We start from the raw sequence: 23,589 nt of genomic DNA, 5'->3' as shown, positions 1-23,589 counted from the left end.
CACAATATAATTTTGTCGATGTATGTAAAAACAATCAGAATTAATAATTTCATCATAAATGAGACTTAGAACAGTTTCTCTAGTGTCTCTATTGAGAGTTACCTTTTGGTGAATGTGCTTTTTTATTTCAACTGCCTCCCTGAAAACTTGCATGAGACCTTTAATGGGGGGCAACAAGGGAGGTTTTGTCAAACAAAATGAAATGGTGTGGACTCTCATACACATGTTGCATCAAGGTGGAATCAAAAACGTCAGGCCTTTGGCATAACCTCATGGCCTTGTTGATTGAGGACCTATGTTCAGATAACCTCTCCCCCAATTGCTGTTGGGTTCTACCAACATAAAAACAACCGCAAGAACAAGGAATTCTATAAACACCACTACCCAGAATGGGGCTGGTTTTATCTTTGCCGTTGTTGAAAAAGCTCTGTATAGTATTTGAATTTTTAAAGGTGACATTAAGTTTATGTTTTTTAAGGATTCTTTTCAGTTTATCACTCAATTTTGGAATGTAGAGTAGAACAGTTAAAAGTTTCTTATCATCCACCAATGGGACAGTATCTGTTGGGGTTTGTGGATTTGATGCATTCTTTTCTGCCTTCTTTCATCTTTTGACTATATTGGTCTCAATTATTTTTATAGGGTAGCCATTGCAAAATGAAAGGCCCTTTATATAGTTCAATTCTACGACTATTTGAGGCTCTGAATATTTTCTTATTACTTGGTCAACCAAATAAATAACAATTCCTCTTTTTATGCAGGGATAGTGGTTGGAGGAAAAATGTAAATACCTGTCATTATGCATAGGCTTTCTATAAATAGAAAATTCAAAGCCAGGAGACTTCTTAAAAATTTAAACATCTAGAAAAGAAAGTTTGTGGTTATGTTCTAGTTCAAAAGTGAACTGAAGGTTAGAGTCCAAAGTGTTTAGATGAGTTAAGAAGGAGTTAAGTGACTCACCTCCGTGGTCTCACACAAAAATAACATCATCCACAAACTGACTCCAGAACTGGTGTTTCATAGGAAAATTTTTCAAAGCAGAGGTTTCAATGAATTCCATATAAAAAGTTGCCAAAAAAGCTGAAAGACTTGTACCCATGGGTAGACCCCTGATTTGGGTGAAAAATGGATTATTATATTGGAAATATGAGGAGGAACTATTGCAAAGATGGACAAGATGCATAATAGCTTCTATATCCAGTATTTTGTAATCCATTTGATCAATATTATCTTCTTATTTCCTTTGAAGAGCTACTTCACATTTTTTAATATTGCAAGACATATACATAGAAAGGCATCAAAACTGGCCAAAATTGTATCTTTTTTTATTTCAATGTCTTTTAATTTTTCAACAAGAAAAATTATGCATCTCATCCATCAACCTCCTCATTCTTCCAATATAATAGTCAATTTTTCACCCAAATCAGGGGTCTACCCATGGGCACAAGTCTTTCACCATTTCTGGCAACTTTTTATATGGAATTCATTGAAACCTCTGCTCTGAAAAATTTTTCTATGAAACAGTGGTTCTGGGGTTGGTTTTCCTTCAGTTCACTTTAGAACTAGAACATAACAATAAACTTCCTTTTCAAGATGTTTTAATTTTTAATAAGTCTCCTGGCCTTGAATTTTCTATTTATAGAAAGCCTATGCATAACAATAGGTATTTGAATTTTTCCTCCAACCACTCTCCCTGCATAAAAAGAGGAGTTGTTATATCTTTGGTTGACTGAGTAATAAGAATATGCTCAGAGTTTCACATAGTCTCAGAATTGAACTATATTAAGGACGTTTTATTTTGCAATGGCTACCCTATAAAAATAATTGAGACCATTATAGACATAAGACAAAAAAAGGCAGAAAAGAATGCATCAAATCCACAAACCCCAACAGATACTATCCCATTGGTGGATGATAAGAAACTTTTCACTGTTCTACCCTACATTCCAAAATTGAGTGACAAACTGAAAAGAATACTTAAAAAACATAAACTTAATGTCTCCTTTAAGAATTCAAATACTATACAGAACTTTTTCAACAACAGCAAAGATAAAACCAGTCTGATTCTGGATAGCAATGTTTATAGATTTCCTTGTTCTTGTGGCTGTTTTTATGTTGATAGAACCCAACAGTAATTGGGGGAGAGGTTTTCTGAACATAGGTCCTCAATCAACAAGGCCATGAGGTTACACCAAAGGCCTGAGGTTTTTGATTCTGCCTTTGTGCAACATGTGTATGAGAGTCCACACCATTTCATTTTGTTTGACAAAACCTCCATTGTTGCCCCAGTTAAAGGTCTCACACAAGTTTTCAGGGAGGCAGTTGAAATAAAAAGCACATTCACCAAAAGGTAGCTCTTAATAGAGACACTGGAGAAACTTTTTTAAGTCCCATGATTCTGATCGTTTTTACACACATCACAAAAATTATGTTGTGCAATCAAATAGAATCTCTGATAATAATCAAACTGGAAAGCCATTAGCCTTTAAGAGCGCTTTACATAAAATGAAATTGTGAAATGCCATTTAGACTTGTGTTTTTTATTCAGTTACCCTTTCACCATTACTGAGAAAGGGTTGTCCAATTTTAGTTTTGTGTTTTTATATTAAGGTTTGTTATTTTTATCAGTTTTATTTTGCACTGGGGACAGTCAAGCAGAAGTCTTGAATGAAATATTTGTATAGTTTTTCAATTTTTCACAGGCTGTTAATTGTCCTCTTTTTCTTCCTTTATTTGCAATTTTATATTTTCTCAAGCTAGACAATTTGTAATTTTTGAAAAATACTTTTTTTTTAACTATGCTACTCTTAAAAAAAGTCTGACTTTATTTGTAGAGGCAGCACTGAAGATTCAGCTTAAAGAAATTCTCTAGTAAAATGCACAAAAGACAGTAAAGCTGTGTTTCTGTTGCAGCACTGGTGCAAAGTTTGGAGGGTCATTGTGCTCCCTTCCTAGATTTTTTTTTTCACCTCTCCCAGATTTTAAAACAAACTCTCTTTGGGGGTATTATGCTGTTTTGGTATTGTTATTTACAAAACCAGAAAATTTACCTCTTTGCCTTGAATCACAAAGAATTATTTAAGCCCCCTCTCCTGAATTTTTGTGTTGATCCACTGTGTAAAAGGTAGTCTTGTGACAACCATGTCTATTGTCCTTAATTATGCTTATCTAAAGCATAATTATTATAAAAAAATTTGTAAAGACACCAAAAGCTATATATGTTCTGAAATTGGGTGCTTACTATGTATTTTCCATAGGTGTTTTCTCAACTTACAAATGCTGCAATTTTTTCTTCAGGTGCTTTTGGAAATAGAATGACCACAGTTTTTTTTTATTTTAGTTCCTGATATAGATCAACATGAAGTATGATAGGAATAGCAGTTCCAGGGACTCAGAGCAGTTCAGGAAACTATTTATTGGAGGTCTTAACTACAAGACTACAGAAGAGACGCTTAAGTCTCATTTTGAGCAATGGGGTGAAATTGTAGATGTTGTGGTCATGAAAGATCCAGAAACAAAAAGGCAAGTTTCAGTTTTACATTTACTTTTGTTTATTTATGTCTATTTTTGAAGATTATTGGCTTTGTTGAAAATAAGCAATGTGAGTAGGACTCAGTGCTCCCAGTTGCAGCAATTTAAAAGGCAGTATGTTACACAACATTTGTTTTACAGGATAGTAAATGTTTCGGTTTTACAGAACATAAAAATGTGTTTAGTATTATTTTTGACTATTATTTATGAGTAGTAGTTTGTAAAATAAGAGATTTTTTAAAGTAAAATATAAGCAATAAATACAGTAATAATCAATATTGCTATCAAAAGCTTCAATACCTCTGATATTTGTTTGTTCTATGATGTTGAGTGCTTTATTTTTTACTGACTATCAGTTTTGTGACTTTGTTGTCCAACTATAGACACCTGAGGTGCATGTGTCCTGAATCTCATATCATTTGCTCCTCTCCTTTCTAGGTTTGGTTGACTGCAATGTCCCAATGTTTAGCAATAAATTTGATAACTTTTTCTTTTGGCTATTGTGGGTGATGACTAAAAATCTGACTTATATTTTGCCATGCTACATAGTTGCTGTTTTGATATGATGTTTGCATTATTATTGTAGTAAGCACTGCTTAATAACTTTGATGTTCAAGATATGGATGATTATGTATAATAGGCAAATCAATGAATTATGTGTAAGATTAATAGGTAACATCATAGTTTGGTTTACCCTTTTCATAATTGCTCAATCAATATTTCAAATTGCAAACTGAGCTCAAGTTTTTTCTTTGTAGTTCTGTGAAAATACACTATGAGAAACTACCAGCACAGCCTTTTGTATTTTTGCCAAAACTGTGTTATAAGTCTCATTTAGTTGGTCATCTTGCAGCCAAATGCACAAATCAACCAAAGTGTTTGAAGTGTGGATCAACTGATCACACTTCCAGTTGCCTAAACAAGTGCAATCAGCCAGCATTCTGCACGAGCTGCAACTCAAGTGGACACACATGCTATAGCATATGCTGTCCCACAAACAAGTCTACAGTCTGATATGAAATCTGGTGTTTCTTGAATTTCATGAACCTTGTGTTTTGGAACATAAACAGAAACTTTGCTGTCCAATCTTTAATAATAGCTGAACTGAAAACCAGCCATATTGTAAGTGTTCAAGAGCACTTTGCCCTTCCATTGTCTGTGAATCAGTTAGACATTTTTCAGTCTCATTTGATGTATGCTGTTCCTGCTGAGCATAAGCAGGCCCTTGGTCAAACCTCTTGTAGACTTGTAACTTATGTTCAGGGAGATATTGAGTCTAGGATTTTATTCTCAATGCAAAATATCTTTGCAGTGCAAGTAAGTGGTAATTTAGTAGTAGTTAACGTGTATCAGCCAACAGATTACCAGGATGACCATTCAGATTTGCTTTTTGCCAGAAGTATTGCTAAACTATCAGAGTGCCTTCTCCAAGCTAAGCGTAGGAAACTCCCTAGTTATTTAGGTGATTTTATTTGCTCATTTAGTGCTAATGTCAACGAGATTGATAGTATTGAATCTAGTGTTTGGGAAAATATGATTTAAAGTTTACTTGATGACTCATTTATTGCGTCAGGCAAAACACAAAAATTCACATACATACATAGCACAGGTTCCACATCTGATCTTGACCATGTGATTTGTTCATACCAGCTTTCCCCCTCTCAAGTGCATGTCTTTGATACACCCTTTTCTTTGGACCACTTCCCAATAGAATAGAATATAGCACCTCCCTCTTCAAGCACTCGCCAAACTAGGCAAAAAGTAAGATCACAGAAATGGGTAGAGCTTACGGATTGGAATTAAAGGATCCCTTCCTTTACAATCATGTATGTGATAGCATTATATCAAAAATAAAAGTTCCATCCAATCTGCTAATACAATCCACTCCTAGCCACGAAAAGGAAGTGCAAATTCAGCTTAACACGTACACCGCTCAGTTCTCACATGCACTTTGTCTAGCTGAGGAAGTGGCAGTGCCAACATGAAAAACCAAAACAGGAGCACAAGTAAAGGGGTGGTCAGAAAATGCGGCTTTAGTTGATGCGTGTGATAAGGCTAAATTCTGGCTCTTTATACGGAAAGATTGCAGATGTCCATGAACCAGAATAGTGAATGAAATCTGGCTTCACACCAAACGTAAATTTGCCAAAGAGCTAGCTAACCATTGTGCAGAAATTATTTGTAAGTCATTGGAAATTGCTCTGCAAAACCCTAATAATATTTGGAGGTCCATGCAAGATAAAAAACCAGTCACGGATGCATCATCAATCCCCTTAGAGTCATGGAAAGCACACTATGAACAAGAGTTTTGACCCCCCATGCCCAGAAAAAAGCACAAAATTCAAATATTATCTCAATAGCCAGCTATCACATGCAAGTTGCACCAATCGTGTTGTATCAGTTTCTGACATTTGGAACGCCCTCCGTCATCTTAAAAAAAAGAGATTGCAAGGTATTGACCAAATTTCTGCAGTCCACCTACAAAACCCGTCGTTTCTGCTTATTGAACATTTAACCCTCTTATTCCAGATGATTTTTGCACAAGGTATTGTTCCTAGTACGTTCTGTGTCGGAAGTCTTACACCGGTACCAAAAAAGGGAAATCCTCCTGAGGAATGCACATCATTTTGACCTATAACAGTATATACAACTTTTTGCAAGATATTCAAACTTTTGATTATTGAGGAAATTAATATGAAATGCTACACACCGCCTTTCCAGTTCGATTTCCAGCCTGGGCTTGGATGTGGACATGCTTTAAGTGCGGTAGTTTCAGTTCTATCGGATGCTGAAAATTCTGGCGAATCTGTTGCTCGTGGCAGACATGATATTTGATGAGCTTTCGACTCATTAATACACAAACAGATTGTACTTGAAATGGCAAAGCGCAGCATCCAATATGACACACTCTTACCCCTGAGAGATATGCATGAAAACCTCGAGGCCGAAATGAAGATCAAGTGTGAAAAGCAAACAGATTCTGTTAGAATCCCAGTAAAGAAAGGTGCTTGTCAAGGCGCACCTACTTCTACTCCAGCTTTCACTAATAGCGTGATTCCTGCACAAGAAAATAATCTAAAATCTTGCATTTATAAAAGTATAGATCTTTCCCTATTTTGCTTTGCTGATGACTTTTTAAACATTGCCCTTGAACTTGGAAGAATTGAAGAAAATTCAAAATAATTGAAAGAGAGTATGCAGCTATTGGTCTTGAATTCAACGTTTTGAAGTTGAAAGTGCTATTGTTCAACTGGCCTGAAACACTGAAGCCCGAATCTGTCACGCTCGGAAACACTAACATAGCACCAGCCGACCATATTACATATTTAGGGTTACCCATTGGCCAGACACTAAAGCACACAAGAACACTACTCATTAAGCATCTCGAGAAACGAACGAGCTTTGCATATACCAAAATGGTAGCGAAGAAATACAGCTTTAACCGAATGATCCTAGTACAGCTCTACAACGCATTGGTACTCCCTCACTTTTTGTACCTTAGCCCCTTCTGGCGAACTTTCCTGCAAACTACGAAGCACAAATTACGGTCGATATTCTTTAAATACGCAAAATACCTACTAAGGTTTCCACCCTGGACACGCAACACTTACCTGATCAGAAAATACAAAATAGCTGATCCCACGCTTACAATCAAACAGTTCATGGTAACAAACTGTAAGTAAGGAGCAACCCTGCTCAATGGTAACCGAAACTCTATAAAACGGAATTTTGATACCAATAGATAGATCAAAAGAATCAGATTTTTATGCTGATTTCAAATATATTAGTAGCATCAAGTTTAGTCCTACCCATTAAAAGTTACACGCCTGAAAAAAATTTGCCTGATTTTCGAGAAAAGGGGGAAACACCCCCTAAAAATTACAGAACCTTAATGTAAACCACACCATCATATTCAGCGTATCAGAGAACCCTACTGTAGAGGTTTCAAGCTCCTATCTACAAAAATGTGGAATTTTGCATTTTTTGCCAGAAGAAAGATCATGGATGTGTGTTTTTTTTTCTTTTTCTTTTTTTTCCAGGGGTGATAGTATCGACGAAACATTTGCCTCTCAATTACTTGGACTATCTGTCTTGACTTTTCTCTGTCCTACAGTTACCCAGCGTCTTGATGCAACCTATACAACCTATTGTAAAATACTTGATAACTTCAATTCAATTCAAATCGTGGGAGGGCTCATTGGAATGGAAATTAAAAGTTCTAGTGCCCTTTTTAAGTGACCAAAAAATGGAGGGCAACTAGGCCCCCTCCCATGCTCATTCTTTTTGCCAAAGTCACCCGATCAAAATTTTGAGATAGCCATTTTGTTCAGCATGTTCGAAAATATAATACTTATGTCTTTTAGGATGACTTAATCCCCCAAAGTTTCCGGGGGGAGGGCTGAAAGTTATGAACTTTACCCAATGTTAACATATAGTATTGGTTGTTGGGGATCTTTCCATGAAGAAGTTTTCATGGGGGAAGGGACGTTGCTATGAAGGTGACACCGGATTTCCCAGCATTATTTAAAAAAAGATCTGAAATTAAATATAAAAAAAACAAGTTTTCCAACTGAAAATAAGGAGTAACATCAAAACTTAAAACAAACAGAAAATTTTACATATATGATTGGGATCACCCCCTAGTCAATACCTCTCTCTTTAAGCCAAAGATTTTTTAGTACTTTCATAACAGCTACTTCTTCTAATTAACAGCCTTTGTGATTAAGCATTCATTTTTAAAGAATTGGAACAAAATTTGAACTTTCAAACAGTTCGTGGTAACGAACTGTGTAAGTAAGGAGCGACCCAGCTCAATGGTAACCGAAACTCTAGAAAACGGGTTTTTGATACCTATAGATGCATCAAAAGAATCAGATTTCAATGCTGATTTCAAATATATAATTTTCATCAAGTTTAGTGCTACTCATCAAAAGTTACGTGCCTGAGAAAATTTGGCTGATTTTCAAAAATAGGGGAAAAGACCCCCTAAAAGTTATAGAACCTTAATGAAAATCGCACCATCATATTCAGCGTATCAGAGAACCCTACTATAGAGGTTTCAAGCTCCTATCTACAAAAATGTGGAATTGCTTTTTTTGCCAGAAGAAAGATCACGGATGCGTGTTTATTTATTTTTTTTTTTTTATTTATTTATTTATTTTTTTTTCCCAGGGGTGATCGTATCGACCCAGTGGTCCTAGAATATCGTGGGGCGGCTCATTGGAACGGAAATTAAAAGTTCTAGTGCCCTTTTCAAGTGACCAAAAAATGGAGGGCAACTAGCCCCCTTCCCACGCTCATTTTTTTCCCAAAGTCATCCAATCAAAATTTTGAGATATCCATTTTGTTCAGCATGGTCGAAAATATGATAAATAATTCTTTTAGGATGACTTAATCCCCCGAAGTCCCCGGGGGGAGGGCTAAAAGTTGTGAACTTCACCCAATGTTAACATATAGTATTGGTTATTGGGAAGTATACAGACGTTTTCAGGAGGGTTTTTTTCTGGTAGTGAGGGGGGGGGTCGGGGGTTATGTTGGAGGATCTGTCCATGAAGGAAGTTTTCATGGGGGAAGGGGAATTCCCAGGAAGGGGGGGCCGGACTTGCCAGCATTATTTATTGGTTATTGGGAAGTATACAGACATTTTCAGGAAGGATTTTTTTTCTGGAGGATGGGGCTGGAGGAGGGGGTTATTCGGGAGAATCTCCGTGGAGGTAGTTTCTTTGGAGTAGGGAAAAGTTATATGTAGAGGTTATCTGATTTAAAAGCATTATTTAAAAAACCATCAGAAATTAAATAAAAAAAAACAGGTTTTTTTTCTTCTGAAAGTATGAAGCAAAAATAGAGCTTAACACGAACAAAAATTATACCATATATAAGGAGGTTATCCCCCAAGTTAATACCTCGCTCGTTACGCGACAGTTTTTTCAGTGATTACAAAAGAGCTATCTATTCTAACTAAATGGCCTTTGTGATTCCGGGGTTTGTGAATTAAATTGTTTTTTAACTTTTAACGTAAAGAGCAAGGTATTGACTAAGGGGAGGTCCCCCTCATATACTTAATAACATATACGTAATAAAAAAAACACTAAAAAAAACAAGCGATACGGCTCAATAGTGATTGAAACTTTTAAAAATGGAATTTTGATGTCAATAAATGTATCAAAAGAATGGGTTTATAATGCTGATTCTAAATATATAAATTTTATTAAGTTTAGTATTACTCATCAAAAACTACGAGCCTGAGAAAATTTACCCGATTTTTTAAAGAGGGGAGAAACATCCCCTACAAGTGAAAGAATTTTAATGAAAATCACACAGTCAGATTCAGCGTATCAGAAAACCCTATTACATAGGTTTCAAGCTCATATCTGCAAAAATCTGCAACTTTGTATTTTTTGCTAGAAGAAAAATATACGAATATAGAAGTTAGTTAAGTAAGTTAATTTGTAAATTACTTGATAACCAAATTTAGAGACATCCATTTAGCAAAAGAAAAGTAAAATTTTTATGCAAATTTTGTTTACTTATTCAATGACGGTGAGCCAAAATAAAAGTTGCATTAACTAAAAAACGATCAGAAATTAAATAAAAAAAAACAAGTTTTTTAAACTGAAAGTAAGGAGCGACATTAAAACTTAAAACGAACAGAAATTAATTCCGTATATGAAAGGGGCTGTCCCCTCCTCAACGCCTCGCTCTTTACGCTAAAGTTTGCCTTTGTCTCATAACTTTATTTTTTAAAACAATAAAAAACTTTAGCGTAAAGAGCGAAGCGTTGAGGAGGGGACAGCCCCTTTCATATACGGAATAATTTCTGTTCGTTTTAAGTTTTAATGTCGCTCCTTACTTTCAGTTAAAAAAACTTGGTTTTTTTTATTTAATAGCTTAAAGAGCAAGGTATTGATTAGGGGGCGAACCCCCTAATATACGTATTAAAAATATATGAATATAGAAGTTCGTTACGTAAGTTAATTCGTAATTTACGTATATTTATTACTAATAAAAACGTTTGTTAATGAAATGAAACAAGTTTCGAGAAAGCCATTTAACCAAATAAAAGTAAAATTAATATGCAATTTTTTTTTTATTATTCATGTACGGTGAGCCAATATCAAAACCTGTATTAATTCAAAAACGTTCAAAAATTAAATAAAAAAATAAGTTTTTTTAAATGAAAGTAAGGAATGACGTTAAAGCTTAAAACGAACAGAAATTATTCCGTACATGAAAGGGGCTGTCCCCTCCTCAACGCCTCGCTCTTTAACGCTAAAGTTTGACTTTCCCACAGCTCTTTTTAAACAATAAAAAACTTTAGCGAAAAGAGCAAGGCGGTGAGGAGGGGGCATCTCCTTTCATATACGGAATAATTTCAGTTCGTTTTAAGTTTTAACGTCGTTCCTTACTTTCATTTAAAAAAACTTTTTTTTTTTATTTAATAGAAAAACAAATTCAACAGTTTAACAGGAAAATTATTAGTCACCAGTAGCATGCGATTCTCCAGTAATAGTTCATGCTATGCACTGTCATTAGTAGAAGTTATTGCTGTTGTGTAGTTGGTACATTTACCTTTATTCAAGTGTGTTTTTCTTTCTTTTGTCTTTGCTGTACTCTGTCTTTTTTGTTGTCTGTAAGGTGGGTTATAAATAAATAAAATAAACCTACTATAGATGGTGTTGGTTTAAATCCATTAATAGGTTAAAAGAATGTACAAAAAGAAATCTCTTTTGGGGGATTGAGTTAAGGTTTTTACATCAGTCTGTGGGTTTGATTTCAATCCTTGTTTAATTTGTAAATTGAAGAGATTGGCTTGCTTTCTTTTCAGTTTTCTCCATATAAATAATAGTATAATAATGTTATATAATAGTTGAAAATTGCTATTTCTTTTTTTTATAAGCTGTTTGAAATGTTGAATTATAGTTTGGGATCCATTTTTTTTTTGGGGGGGGGGTATTCTTGCTTAACTTCTGGGGTGATTTTTCATGGTGGTTCTTTTGCCCACCTTAGAAGAAGAATAAATCATTTCATTTTCTTATCAAGAGCTATTTCAGTGGAAAAAAACTGTTTGTGAGCAAGAAAATAAGAAATGGTGTATTTTGGAAAAAGAGAGTTTCTAGATACATATGAATAAAACAGATTTATCGAAAATGCTTTGTTGCTGGTAATGTATGTAAATACTTACTTACTTAACTCCAATCTAGCCAATTTAGGGCTTCAGTAATGGCATCATAATGCTATTTTGGGTATGCCTCCATGCTTGTCATAATCCTCAGCAGTACTAACTGGGAAGGGGTGAGCAGAAAATTTTTCCCACCAGTACTTGGGAGGCTTTCCTCTTGGGCAAGAGGGATTAATTCTTTCTTCAAAGAAGCATGCAGAGACAAGAGCCAGGCGTTGTTTATTTTTTTGAGGAGTCATGTATGGAGGTCTTGCTGACATTTATCTTCATTCCAAAGTAATTAGCTGTATTGTTGATAGTGTTTGCATTGGCTTGGAGCTCCTCTGTTTTTCCGTTTAGAGGATTGTCATTAGCATATGCAGCAGGTCCAGGAAGTATTCTCCTTAGGCTATTCATCACCTTATTATGAATAAGTACCAACTCATTGTTTAGGAAGAGACAAAAAAGAGTGCATGATTGGAGACGTCCTTGGAGAACATCTGTAGAGGTAGAAAAATTCAGTAAGTCATTCACTAGTCTGCACCATGCTGTTTGCCTTCTCATGCATACTCCTTATAATATAGAATTCTGCATGGAGCCAAGATATGCCAAAGACCATCTTGCCAAGTCAGGTCAAAGGCATGCTCAAAGTCAATGAACAGTTGGTATAGTTCTTTACCAAATTCCAAATATTGTTCCATCATTTTTTTATTGAAAAATATTTGGTCTATAATGGATCTGTTCAGACAGAATCCAGCTTGAACCTCTGGTATCACATGTCTTTTCATGTTTTTTATGCAGTCTAGGGGTGTTTTTGTGAGGATTTTAACTGGTTGCCAAGTAAGCAATATGGGTCTGTAGTTGTAGGAGTTACTTTTGAATCCTGTTTTGTGCAAGGGGACTATGGCAGAGGTTGAATATATTTTTATGTTGATGCACATATGTTGATGCATGTTCAATATATTGAATATGCATGTAATTGTTTTCAAAATGTCACAACACATTTGGAACCTTTGTCATGCCTTGTCTCAAAACAATATAAAGAGCATATTAAATATGTTTTCTGTACTAGCGACTATCCTACAAATATGAAACTAAAAAAAGGAATTTAATTGAGATCAATGGTTTGAAGATGTCTTACACGATTGTTTATTATTTATTTTGTTTGGAAGAAGGAGTCTTGTCTCAAATCCCATAATTATCCCATGACTTTTTAAATATGCTTTCAAACAATATAATATAGTGATGAAATACAACTGTTGAACAATACTGCTTTAGCCATTAAAAGATCAGCATTGGTTGAGATAATATCTAAATTTGTAGCTTTAAACACAATTTGCCATTTTGCTACATGTCTAAAATTTACAATTTTTTTAATTCTCAGATTTATAAGAGTTAGCTCTCTTCATTTTCCTTGCCTCCTTTAATTGCTAATTTCTAAAAGCTAATTATTTATAAAATATTAACATTTTTACATATACATTATCTTCTTTATTATCTGATTTCTAAACTTCAAGGTTTGTTACATGTTTATGTTAAAAACTTGTTTATGTTACAAGTTTTTGGTATTCTATTTTCTGTAGTCATGTGTTGATTTTCAATATTTTGCAGTCATTTGCTAGCTGAGATTGGGTTTGATCCATCTATTCAAGAAACTTTTAGTATTTTCTCAGAAAATTTTTAAATAAAAAATTGACTGAAAATCGTGGAAAAAGGAAAGTTTTCCTAGTTCCTAAGCAAATTTAATTTGCTCCTAATGTAAAATTCTAAATAAAATCGTAATTCTAGCTTGTAAAAATTGACAGACCTGAAACGAACGTCTCTAATGATGTAAGTATTTTGCCTGTTTGGTGATAGTTTCAGCTGTAGGCTTATCCTGAATTTGCATTTTCAGAGAGAAAATAAACAGCATCTTTGATTTCTTCTGATTTCCTTTAACTTTTGATTTCTAGAAATAGATTGTTTTGGAAATTCTCTTCATGCTAATATCTTTTTCTTTATGCTCTGGTTTCTAGCCTTTAACTTCTTTGATCTCCTTCCCTTTGATTTTCTGATTTCCTTAAATTTTTACAAATTATTAACTTAACCTGTTAACCCTAGCTTAATCCCTTGCTGTCTTGGTTGAAGCTGATAATAATGATGCTGTTTGTATCTAGAATTTTCCAATCTTTAAGGTTATAGTGTAACATGTGTTAAGAAAACAAAAGACAAAATCTAAACAGAATTAACAATTTTAAGTTAGTGTTGGTGGGAAGAACTTGATCTGTCATGGTTTGATGTCAGACAAGACAAACTTGAGCCTTAACGTCTATTAGTAAGAAAAGGTTGAAGTTGACTATAAAGTTATTATAATCACTTGATACTTTTTGCATAGTGGTCTGACATATTTATAGTACTTGAAAAAACAATGTTATTTGGGCTTTGTTATAATCGATTTTATGTTCAGCCATGATTGGCGTATTTCTTACACTGCATCCAGTTTCTTTTGCTGGTTTGGTGAACATTTAATTTAGTTTTTTTTTGTGCCAATTAGCAATGTGTGAATTAGGTCTAAGTTCTTCACAGTTGAATCCTTCCTCAAATTGCTTTACAAATAAACGGCTTCAAAATTCGTTGATTTCTGTTTTCTTATGATTCATTATTCTATTTTTGTTCAGATCCCGTGGTTTTGGATTTGTAACATATTCAAAAGCTGCAATGGTTGATGCTGCACAAGACGCTAGACCTCACAGAGTTGATGGTAGAGAAGTTGAACCAAAGAGAGCTGTTCCTCGAGAGGTATGATTGATGATGATCTACTTTATTACAGATTATTTAGTTTATTCATTGTGTTAGATCATCCAGAGCAATTGATGGCATATAGGGCATTTTTGAAGCCTGTCCACTCATCTTAAAGCTGTAGCCTACTGTAGCAGGAACGTCTTCCTATTCTGGTACTACCAGTATCTCAACCATCCTTGGATATTGTTCATAAGTGCACTTTTAGGTACAGATAGATTCTCATTGATACAGATAATTTAAAACATTGGACTGCCCTTACAATATTTTTTTTTCATAATTCACTTCTAAGAGCTGCTTGGAACCAGATGTTTGAGTGAAACTTTTTTCATATTCAAATTTTGATTTGTTCTCATAGGCCTTGTAGTTACTGCAGTAAACTTAAGCTTATGAAAATTATCCCCTTGCAGATAATCTAATAAAAATTTCTTTTTCGATGAAACAAGTGGTGGTAGAAGAGGTCACCTCCTTCCCTCCCTTCTATCAAAACTAATATACCATCTTATAGATGTTTTTCTAAAATATTGCTCTCTATTATTGGTAAATTTGTCAAAAAGCAATATTTTGTCAAAAAGCAAAAAAAAATTTTTTTTGATGAAACAAGGGGTGGTAGAAGAGGTCACTTCCTTCTCTCCCTTCTATCAAAACTAACATACCATTTTATAGATATTTTTCTAAAATATTGCTTTCTATTATAGGTAAATTTGTCAAAAGCAATATTTTATCAAAAAGCAAAACATTTTTTTGCTTGAAACAAGTAAAGAATTTTCAAATTTGTCAAAAAGCAAAAATTTCTTTTTTGATGCAACACGGGGTGGTTAAGAGGTCACCTCCTTCCCTCCCTTCTATCCAAACTAATATACCATCTTATAGATGTGTTTCTAAAATATTGCTCTCTATTATAAGTAAATTTGTCAAAAAGCAATGTTTCTTGCCAAATAATATGTTAACTTAATTCAAAAATATGGCGTTTCTTCCTTTTAAAATATCTACCAAAATTGATAAGCTTTGAAACAGTTCAATTTAAGGCAATTACATGTCTTAATTTTTTTTACTTTTGTTGGTTTTAAAAACTTTCAGTTGTCAAATTTTCCCGTGAGAAAATTTAAATCATTTCATGCTTACTAGTAAAATTAATTGGCATTTATTGTCTAGTAATATAGTTTTTGGTTATTTCATGAGACGACTCATGAACCAGTTCATGAATTGAATACTTCAGATCAAGTTTTGCTGAACTTCGTTTTAGTCAAAACTTAAGGGCATTCAGACAATAGTGAGAGCAATTTGTCTTCTTTTGGTTTGATTATTTGGATATGCTAATGCATAATCTGCATGCCATTCCAGGCCCTGCAGGACCTGGGATTTAACCATGGACTCGCATTGCCAAGTAGAGCTCAATCCACTGTATGTCCACAAGCTAAACCCTGGGATCAAAATCTGGACTTTGTTTTGCCAAGCAGTTTCGATTGTGCCTGTCGCCAAATTCAATTCATTATGGCGCCAAAAGCTAAACCCTGTATTGGGCAGTGGCATCAATTTAATCGATTTTAGGTTGTTTATGAGACGCCATCTCTCCCTAGATTTGAAAAATACCGTTTTGTAGGTATTATTTGCTGAAAAATACATTTTTGGTGAGTTTTTTTTTTCATCAAAAAATGACAAACTTGCCCCCTCCCACTCTTGATAGATCTCTCCTTCAAATTTTCGATAATTGACGCCATTGGTGGTGGCACAGTGAATTAATCTATGCTTAGCAATACAAAGTCTGGGGTTTGATCACAGCTGCCACAGGGCAGGGCTGCCAACTTGCACACTTCGTGTGAAATGCACTCTTTTTGGGTGTCAGTTTTCATTCTCTTTAAACGTCATATTTTGGCATACTCGTCTAAAGAGCATTTAACCCAAAAAACAGGGTTGCCAACTTGCACTTTTTCCGCGTGAAATGTACTCCTTTTTCTTACCTCAGAGGGGGCGCAATTTTTTGGACTTAAACTCTTTTTACGTTTAGTGCCCTTAAGTTTTGACTGCAATGAAGTTCAGCATAACTTACCTGAAGAATTCAATTCATAAAGCAGTTCATTTTAACTTCAGCATGTTAGAAGTATTAACAAGTAAGCTACTATATCTTCTAGAGATGTTACTGGATCGTGTTCAAGTTTTTTTTTTTTTTTTTTTTTTTTTTTTTTTTTTTTTTTTTTTTTTTTTTCTAGCTCAATGGACAAGCTGAAGCTGCTGCTACTGTGAAAAAGATATTCATTGGTGGATTGAAGGATGATGTCGAGGATGAGGACCTTCGAGATTATTTTGGAAAGTATGGCACAATTACTGATGCTGCTGTTGTTTTAGATCGAGACACAAAGAAGAAAAGAGGATTTGGTTTTGTTGAATTTGACGATTATGACCCTGTTGACAAAATTGTTCGTAAGTGTAGTCTTTTTGCTTTTATTATGTGTTATTTAGTTGCTGCATGAATGTAGTTCATTGCCTTCTCTTTATATATTTAGCTAAAAAAAAGGTATTTGAGTGAAGAAAGGAGAAATCCTGAGGACAAAGAAAGAAGAGAGGTGTTTTCTGAGATACAGAGAACTCGGGGAGTTTTCAGAAAAAAAACCCACATGAACTAAGCTAAATAAAAAAAAATGTTGGCCCATTGTCAAAAATCAAACTAGCAACCTAGTACTTCATTATAGTAAAACCAGGGAAATAAGAAGAGGACTAAATAGTATAAATTGGTAAATCGATGTCCCTAAAAGGAAAAGGAACAGCTCTTCCTGGTTTATTTTCTCTAATCTGATTTTTGTTCTTTTCTCTCTGATTCTTGTTTTAAATACTCAGGATTTTAGTTTTATGAATATTCAGAGACACGCCTCTAAACAAAACTGAAAGGCTCAGATGGCCTAAGTTTTCAAACTTTCTCATTTCAAATCCCTGATAGAACAGGTCTCACCCCTGCTTACAAAAATTGCAGTTTCTGCATCATTTAGTATGAAAGTATTAACCATTGCTTGTTTGAATGGAGAATTTGCTGAAACGCAGTAGCTTTTTCAGAACAGAATGTTTAACTGCATCAAATTCGACAAAATACCATATCAGTTAATTACCTGGCTGACCACAATAATTTGATAATTCAGTGTCTGAAATCTGAAGGGCTATTGTAAGAGCTGCAAGCAATCTGCAACAAGTAATCACATTATAATGCTCCGCTTTCAGACAGAGAAACAGGAAAAGGGTTAAATAGTCCTGACTGGAAAGCTTAGACTAACCCTAATAGAAGAAGAAGAATCAGGCTCCGCAACATTGAAAGACTATTTATTTGTTTATATGTTTATTATATTATTTGGAAGAGTATTCCATCCAAAATTAAATGCTAGAATTCTGCTGTACTTCATCTCCAATAATCAGTACTGCAAGTCAAGAATCGTTGATTACTGTGTTGAGCTCGTAACTACGCAGTCCCTGAACCTCGCTTTATTTTATATATTTTTTGTTCTTTTATATTTTTTTTTGTGAATTGGTAAACACTTGCGTATAGCACGAAGCTAAATTTCTTTCTATTTAAAAGAAAAAATAGATAAGGATGCAAAGAACGTCCCCAAAAGCAATTTTTACCCCTACCCTGACAATTTCTAGCCTAATACCAATTTCAACTAGCTTTTACTGGTCAAATCACTGTTACTTCTCTAGATGAAACAACTTCATTATATGTAACTATGCTCGAGGTCTGTGAATATATAATATTTAAAGCTGAACAAGTTTTTGATCTTCTTTCAAGGAGCTCAAAATAAAAGATAAACAAAAAATCTTAACTGTTAGAACTATCCCCCCAGATCCAATAACCCTTCCATGACCCAACTTTGGTATATTTAAAAAAATATTGCCTTAAACTCTTTTTGAAATACAAAATTACTCTAATAAGAGCAGTAATTCTTAAAACAACAAAATCTGTGTTCTCAATCATCATTAACTGTGTTCTCAACAATGGCTCATTACTAATGGCCATCTAGGATATTGAAACTGTAGAGAAAATCAACTAAATACCAACTAAATCCGCATGCTGGACTCCCACTCACATTCCCTACAAAATAGTTGCATTCAATATTTTTCTTGGAATCCCCTATCATGGGCTAAAAGAAGGGCTCTCTGATAAAACTAAAATTCTGATCCCAGTTGCGGATGTCTTTTCATTTGGGAAAACAAGATGCAAGTGGTCAAAGGTTAAGCAAATTTTTTCTATTCAGTCTTAAGGAAACAATAGATACTCAGATATTCTGAACTATGTTAGAACCTGGATATAAAAAAATTACATCAAAGTTGGAAATTAAACAAATCCAATAGTCAAATTACCTTAAAGCAACGCCTTTTTAATAAAAGAGGAGTCCAAAAAGCATACAGAGGTATTTATTGATACTGCAACGAAAGAAGCTGCCACTTTTTGTGAATTTTTCACAAGGGTATATTTTCAGATGGCTAAGAATTTTTCGGATAAAGGATGATAGATCGCCGAAAATTGTGCCTTTTGTTTATCCATTTGGGGCCAAAGGAAAAACAGGTCGTCCCTGCATTGAGTGAGAAGAGTTCGAGAATCCTTCACATAAAAGGATTTAAAAGATATTGGATATTCGTGGTAGGGGGTAAAGAGTCAAGTTTTGGTCAGATTGGGGTAAAGGAGGAGCGTGCGTAACTTTGTTGACCTCAGATGGCTTGGTACTGTGCTGAGTGTTTATTAGTAGTTACCTCAAAAAGTTTATTAAGTTTAGACATTTAGTATTTTGGGATTCTTTGAGGTGAATTATGGAATGTTGTACAATTCTCAGTGGTGGCCCTGTAACAAACATGTGCTTGAATGGGATGTAGCCTTACAGATTTGTTCCACACCATGGAAGAGCATTATTTTTAATTTTTTTTTTTCATTATTTTTATTTATACATTTATTTTTATTTTATTTCAGTCGAAGGTGATCACTACCTAAAAGGTCGTAATCTTGTCGTTAAGAAAGCCTTGAGCAAACAAAAAATGCTGGATCACAAACAAGGGCAAGATCGTTCTACCACAGGTGGTCGTCGTGGCTGGGATGGTCCAAGGACAAATGAGCAACCTAGTTGGAATCGAGGCAGTGCTGGAGGTGGTGGTTATAACCAAGGTACTGCTGGCGGCTGGGGTGGTGGATATGGTGGAGGAGCACCTGCTCCACAGGTAAAATTTCTTCTGGTTCACCTTTCTATCTGTATAAGTAACGTAACTATTATTTATATAGATCCTCGTTTAGTGAATTGGGGTGGAGTAGTTTGCGTAGTTGTGTTGAAGTCAAGCGGTTTGGTGCTGCAGGGAGTTGTTAGCACTAGTACTAGTACTATTTACTAAAGCGACCTAAAGGATTTCATATTGAGCTGTTCGTGGTTAACTTCCTTTTTTGCACACTAGTTGTTTTTGTCTCTATTGCTGAAGCCGAAAATTAATGTGGTGTTGGAGTGACACCTCCAAATGTGGATCAACGTTCCAGAATAGTGTTTAACAATTCTGTGCAGGTTTTACGCTTGTGCAGGCACTAACCTGACTGTAACCACATTTGTGTATTACTGACGCTAAGAAAGGAGATACCAAAGGAAAATGACCTAATTTCATTGGAACATTGGAACTTTCTCACTTGTTAAATAGCCGAATTCTTGAGACTGTGCAGTCCACTGGCAACTCTTTTTAGAATGTCAGTTTGTAATACAGAATTTGAAATGTCTGAAATCTGATTTTGCCCTGTTGGTCGATTGGAACGTTTGGTTAGGAGCCTGCTGAGGATTTGGGAAGTGGTAGTCCGGGAAATGAAAATACAGTGCCGAGCGCGAGAGGTGAACGAATTTCTAGGAATGGAACTTAGCCCTAGCGTCTCCAAAATTTTTTCTTTATAAATTACGAGAGCTTTTGTCTTTTTTTGATCATTGTAAAGCAGATATTTAGAAACATCTTGATGTTTATATACAGTAAGGCATCTGATGCAAATCTTTTTTCTTTTCTTTTTTTTTTTTTTGCTATCTTTTTTACTGTCAACACTTCTGCTTCTATGGTACTAAATTATGGTTGAAAAAATAACATTTTAATGCTTTTTTTTTTTTTCTTATATTCTGTAATACTTTAAACACTTAGTGTCTCATACTGTAGACACTTATTTTTAGCTTTCTGGTTTGAGCTACTAACGTCTTTTCATAACTATTGAGGAAAACGGTATTGATGACCACCATTGAGACCCCTATTAGTTGTACTTCTTCATTATAATAACCTGTTTTACTGCTTTTATAATCAATTCGTAAGCATTTCAGAAGTTTGGACGGCGGTAACGAAATGAGATGTCTAATCATATTAGTTAGTATGAATTTGTTTAGTGCGAATTAATAATTAATCTAAGAAAGCCTAAAAAACCTTCTAGATGGTTTCAAGGGTCAAAAAAGGCTTTAATTTTAATTTCGTTGGAACTTAATACAGTAGCAACGTCCTCTATTATTAAATGATTCCAGTTATCTTCAATGATTTAAAGTTTCGATAAAACAGACAAATATTTCATGCTTTGCGATATAAGCGATATAGTAGTTGAATGGCTATCTTTTTTTTATTTTTGAGAATAAATAGGAAGATCTGAGAAATTAGACATCTGATGGGATTCTTAGAAATATACATATTTTTAACGTATAGCTTTATTGCAATAAACAGAAGAGCACCTTACGAGCTCATAGATTTGTTGGTATAATGAAAATATTTTTAGTAAATTTTTGATTTATAATTGATAGGGAGGCTACGGTGGTGCTCCACAACAACAATGGGGTGGTCAACCTCAGCAGTGGGGATCTAACCCGCCCCCAACCACTTACCCCAATCAACCATATGGTGGGGGTGGATATGCCACACAAGGTGGAGCAACTGGAGGAGGCTATGGCTCAGGTTACGGTGGCCCACCCCAAGCAGCCGCTCCTCAAGGATGGAGTGGTGTTGCATCACAGCCTATCTTTGGTACTGGATATGGACAAGAGTCAGAATACGGAGGTGGTGGACCAATTCGAGGAGCTGGTTACCAGGGTGGCTCTCAAAGACCAGCTCCATATTCTGGTTAGTTGCGACTATAATTTATTTTTCTTTAAGTTATACCCAGCTAGTGCTTCTTTTTCTACTGCCTTCCCAAAGAAAATCGTCTTCTGTTTAGAATCCTGAAAATATAGGTGAGCGAATTGTTTTCAAGCAGGTTTGATCGAGCTAATATATGTTTGAAATTAACATTGCTTTTTGAGGCTCCGTTTTGTCTGTGCATTCAATAAACATGATATTTTATTATATCAACCATGACTTCACATATACCATTTTCACATGCAGCATGTAGCATGTAACATTTTTTTTACATATAGCATTTTTTTAGCATATCAACCATGACTTCACATGTAGCATGTAACATTTTTTTCACATATAGCATTTTTTTTAGCATATCAACCATGACCACATGTAGCATGTAACATTTTTTTCACATGTAGTATTTTTTAGCATATCAACCATGACTTCACATGTAGCATTTTCACATGCAGCATGTAGCATTTTTTTCACATGTAGCATTTTTTAGCATATCAACCATGACTTCACATGTTGCATTTTCACATGTAGCATGTAGCATTTTTTTTCATATGTAGCATTTTTTTAGCATATCAACCATGACTTCACATGTAGCATGTAACATTTTTTTCACATATAGCATTTTTTTAGCATATCAACCATGACTTCACATGTAGCATGTAACATTTTTTTCACTCATAGCATTTTTTAGCATATCAACCATGACTTCACATGTAGCATTTTCACATGTAGCATTTTCACATGTAGTATGTAGCATTTTTTTCACATATAGCATTTTTTTTGGCATATCAACCATGACTTCACATGTAGCATGTAGCATTTTTTTCACATGTAGCATGTAGGATTTTTTCACTTGTAGCATTTTTTAACATATAAACCATGACCTCACATGTAGCATTTTCGATGATTTCTTTCTATTCTTTACGACTGAAAAGTTGAAATTGATTGATAAAAGGAGGCGAGCATCTTTAAACTCTATCATAAGAGGATTCTAAACAGTTGTATTGTTTGGGGTGCTATATTGTTCGTCTTTTTTCCTTTGCACGTCTTAACTGTGTCTCATTCCATCCTTGAGTAATGATGAGTTGTCATGATTTTTTTTTCTTGAGGTTGGGTGATCATGTAATGGTATTCCCTTTTCGCGTAAATGGTTGCTATTGTATGGAATACAAGTTGGAGTTCTTTCTGTTTTTATGTTTTTCTATTGCTTTAAAATTTTATTTTATTGTATTTCCCTCTTTTCTACCTGAATAGTAAGTTTATCTAAAATTTGTGAAACAACTGATAAACTACTAGATTAAAATAGATTGTTTGGTAAAAGGTTGAATTTTTTTATGCATTTATTTTTAAATTAGTGAACATATGCAAATTTAGAGTGGTAAGTTTTTGGTAAGTGGTAATGTTCGGTGTTTAGAGTGGTAAGTTTTTATTAAGAATAAAAACGAGCTTGTGTTTTAAAAGTAGATTTTAAATATTTCCAAATTTTTGCTTGCCCTCTATTCCCAATCGATATTCGTTTTTTTATATTATTCTCTTTTTATTTCTTGTGTACTTAATAGAATTTCATTTATACAATTTAATATACATAAAATATATACAATTTAATTGTATATATTGTATAATATACAATAAACTGTATGTAATTGTGTATATAGTTTAATTGTATATATACAATTTAATGTGTATATATATGCAATTTAATATTAATGTATACAATTTTATGTGAAATCTATAACCAAGAGCTAGAGCACAGACAAAACGTATGTGATTTCTGGCGTCCAACTGAAATAATTTTCTGATATCAATCAGTTTGATGTCTTTGCTCGTCTATCCTCAATTTTATAGGCATCTAGCACGCATTAACGTCATCGCACATAACATAAAGACTTCCAGATACCTGACCTTTTCAAAAAATTGTGCCTTTTCAAAGATAGTGCTCACAGACATCTGATTGCTGTGCTTTTATTTGTAACTTTATGTGTTATAATTTCGATTTTCTTTATATGTCTTTCAATTTGATT

At 34.4% G+C, this 23,589-nt stretch overlaps 1 protein-coding gene across 1 annotated transcript in view; it reads left to right on the top strand.

The window, feature by feature from the left end:
- Positions 1 to 23,589, top strand: part of LOC148948228 (heterogeneous nuclear ribonucleoprotein 87F-like) — a 29,951-nt gene that overhangs the window by 3,494 nt on the left and 2,868 nt on the right. Inside the window, exons 2-6 of the mRNA XM_089094218.1 lie at positions 3,341 to 3,522; positions 14,347 to 14,467; positions 16,678 to 16,888; positions 19,416 to 19,660; positions 21,241 to 21,556. Of these exons, the coding sequence (XP_088950344.1) occupies positions 3,359 to 3,522; positions 14,347 to 14,467; positions 16,678 to 16,888; positions 19,416 to 19,660; positions 21,241 to 21,556 (1,057 nt within the window). The 5' untranslated portion in view covers positions 3,341 to 3,358. The remainder of the gene's footprint in view (positions 1 to 3,340; positions 3,523 to 14,346; positions 14,468 to 16,677; positions 16,889 to 19,415; positions 19,661 to 21,240; positions 21,557 to 23,589) is intronic.

Source organism: Artemia sp. Qi Xiang Cuo, chromosome 9, assembly GCF_049724085.1.
Source record: "Artemia sp. Qi Xiang Cuo chromosome 9, ASM4972408v1, whole genome shotgun sequence".
Lineage (NCBI taxonomy): Eukaryota > Metazoa > Arthropoda > Branchiopoda > Anostraca > Artemiidae > Artemia > Artemia sp. Qi Xiang Cuo.
Note: the sequence above shows the minus strand (reverse complement) of the source record. Positions and strands in the feature narration are given on the sequence as shown.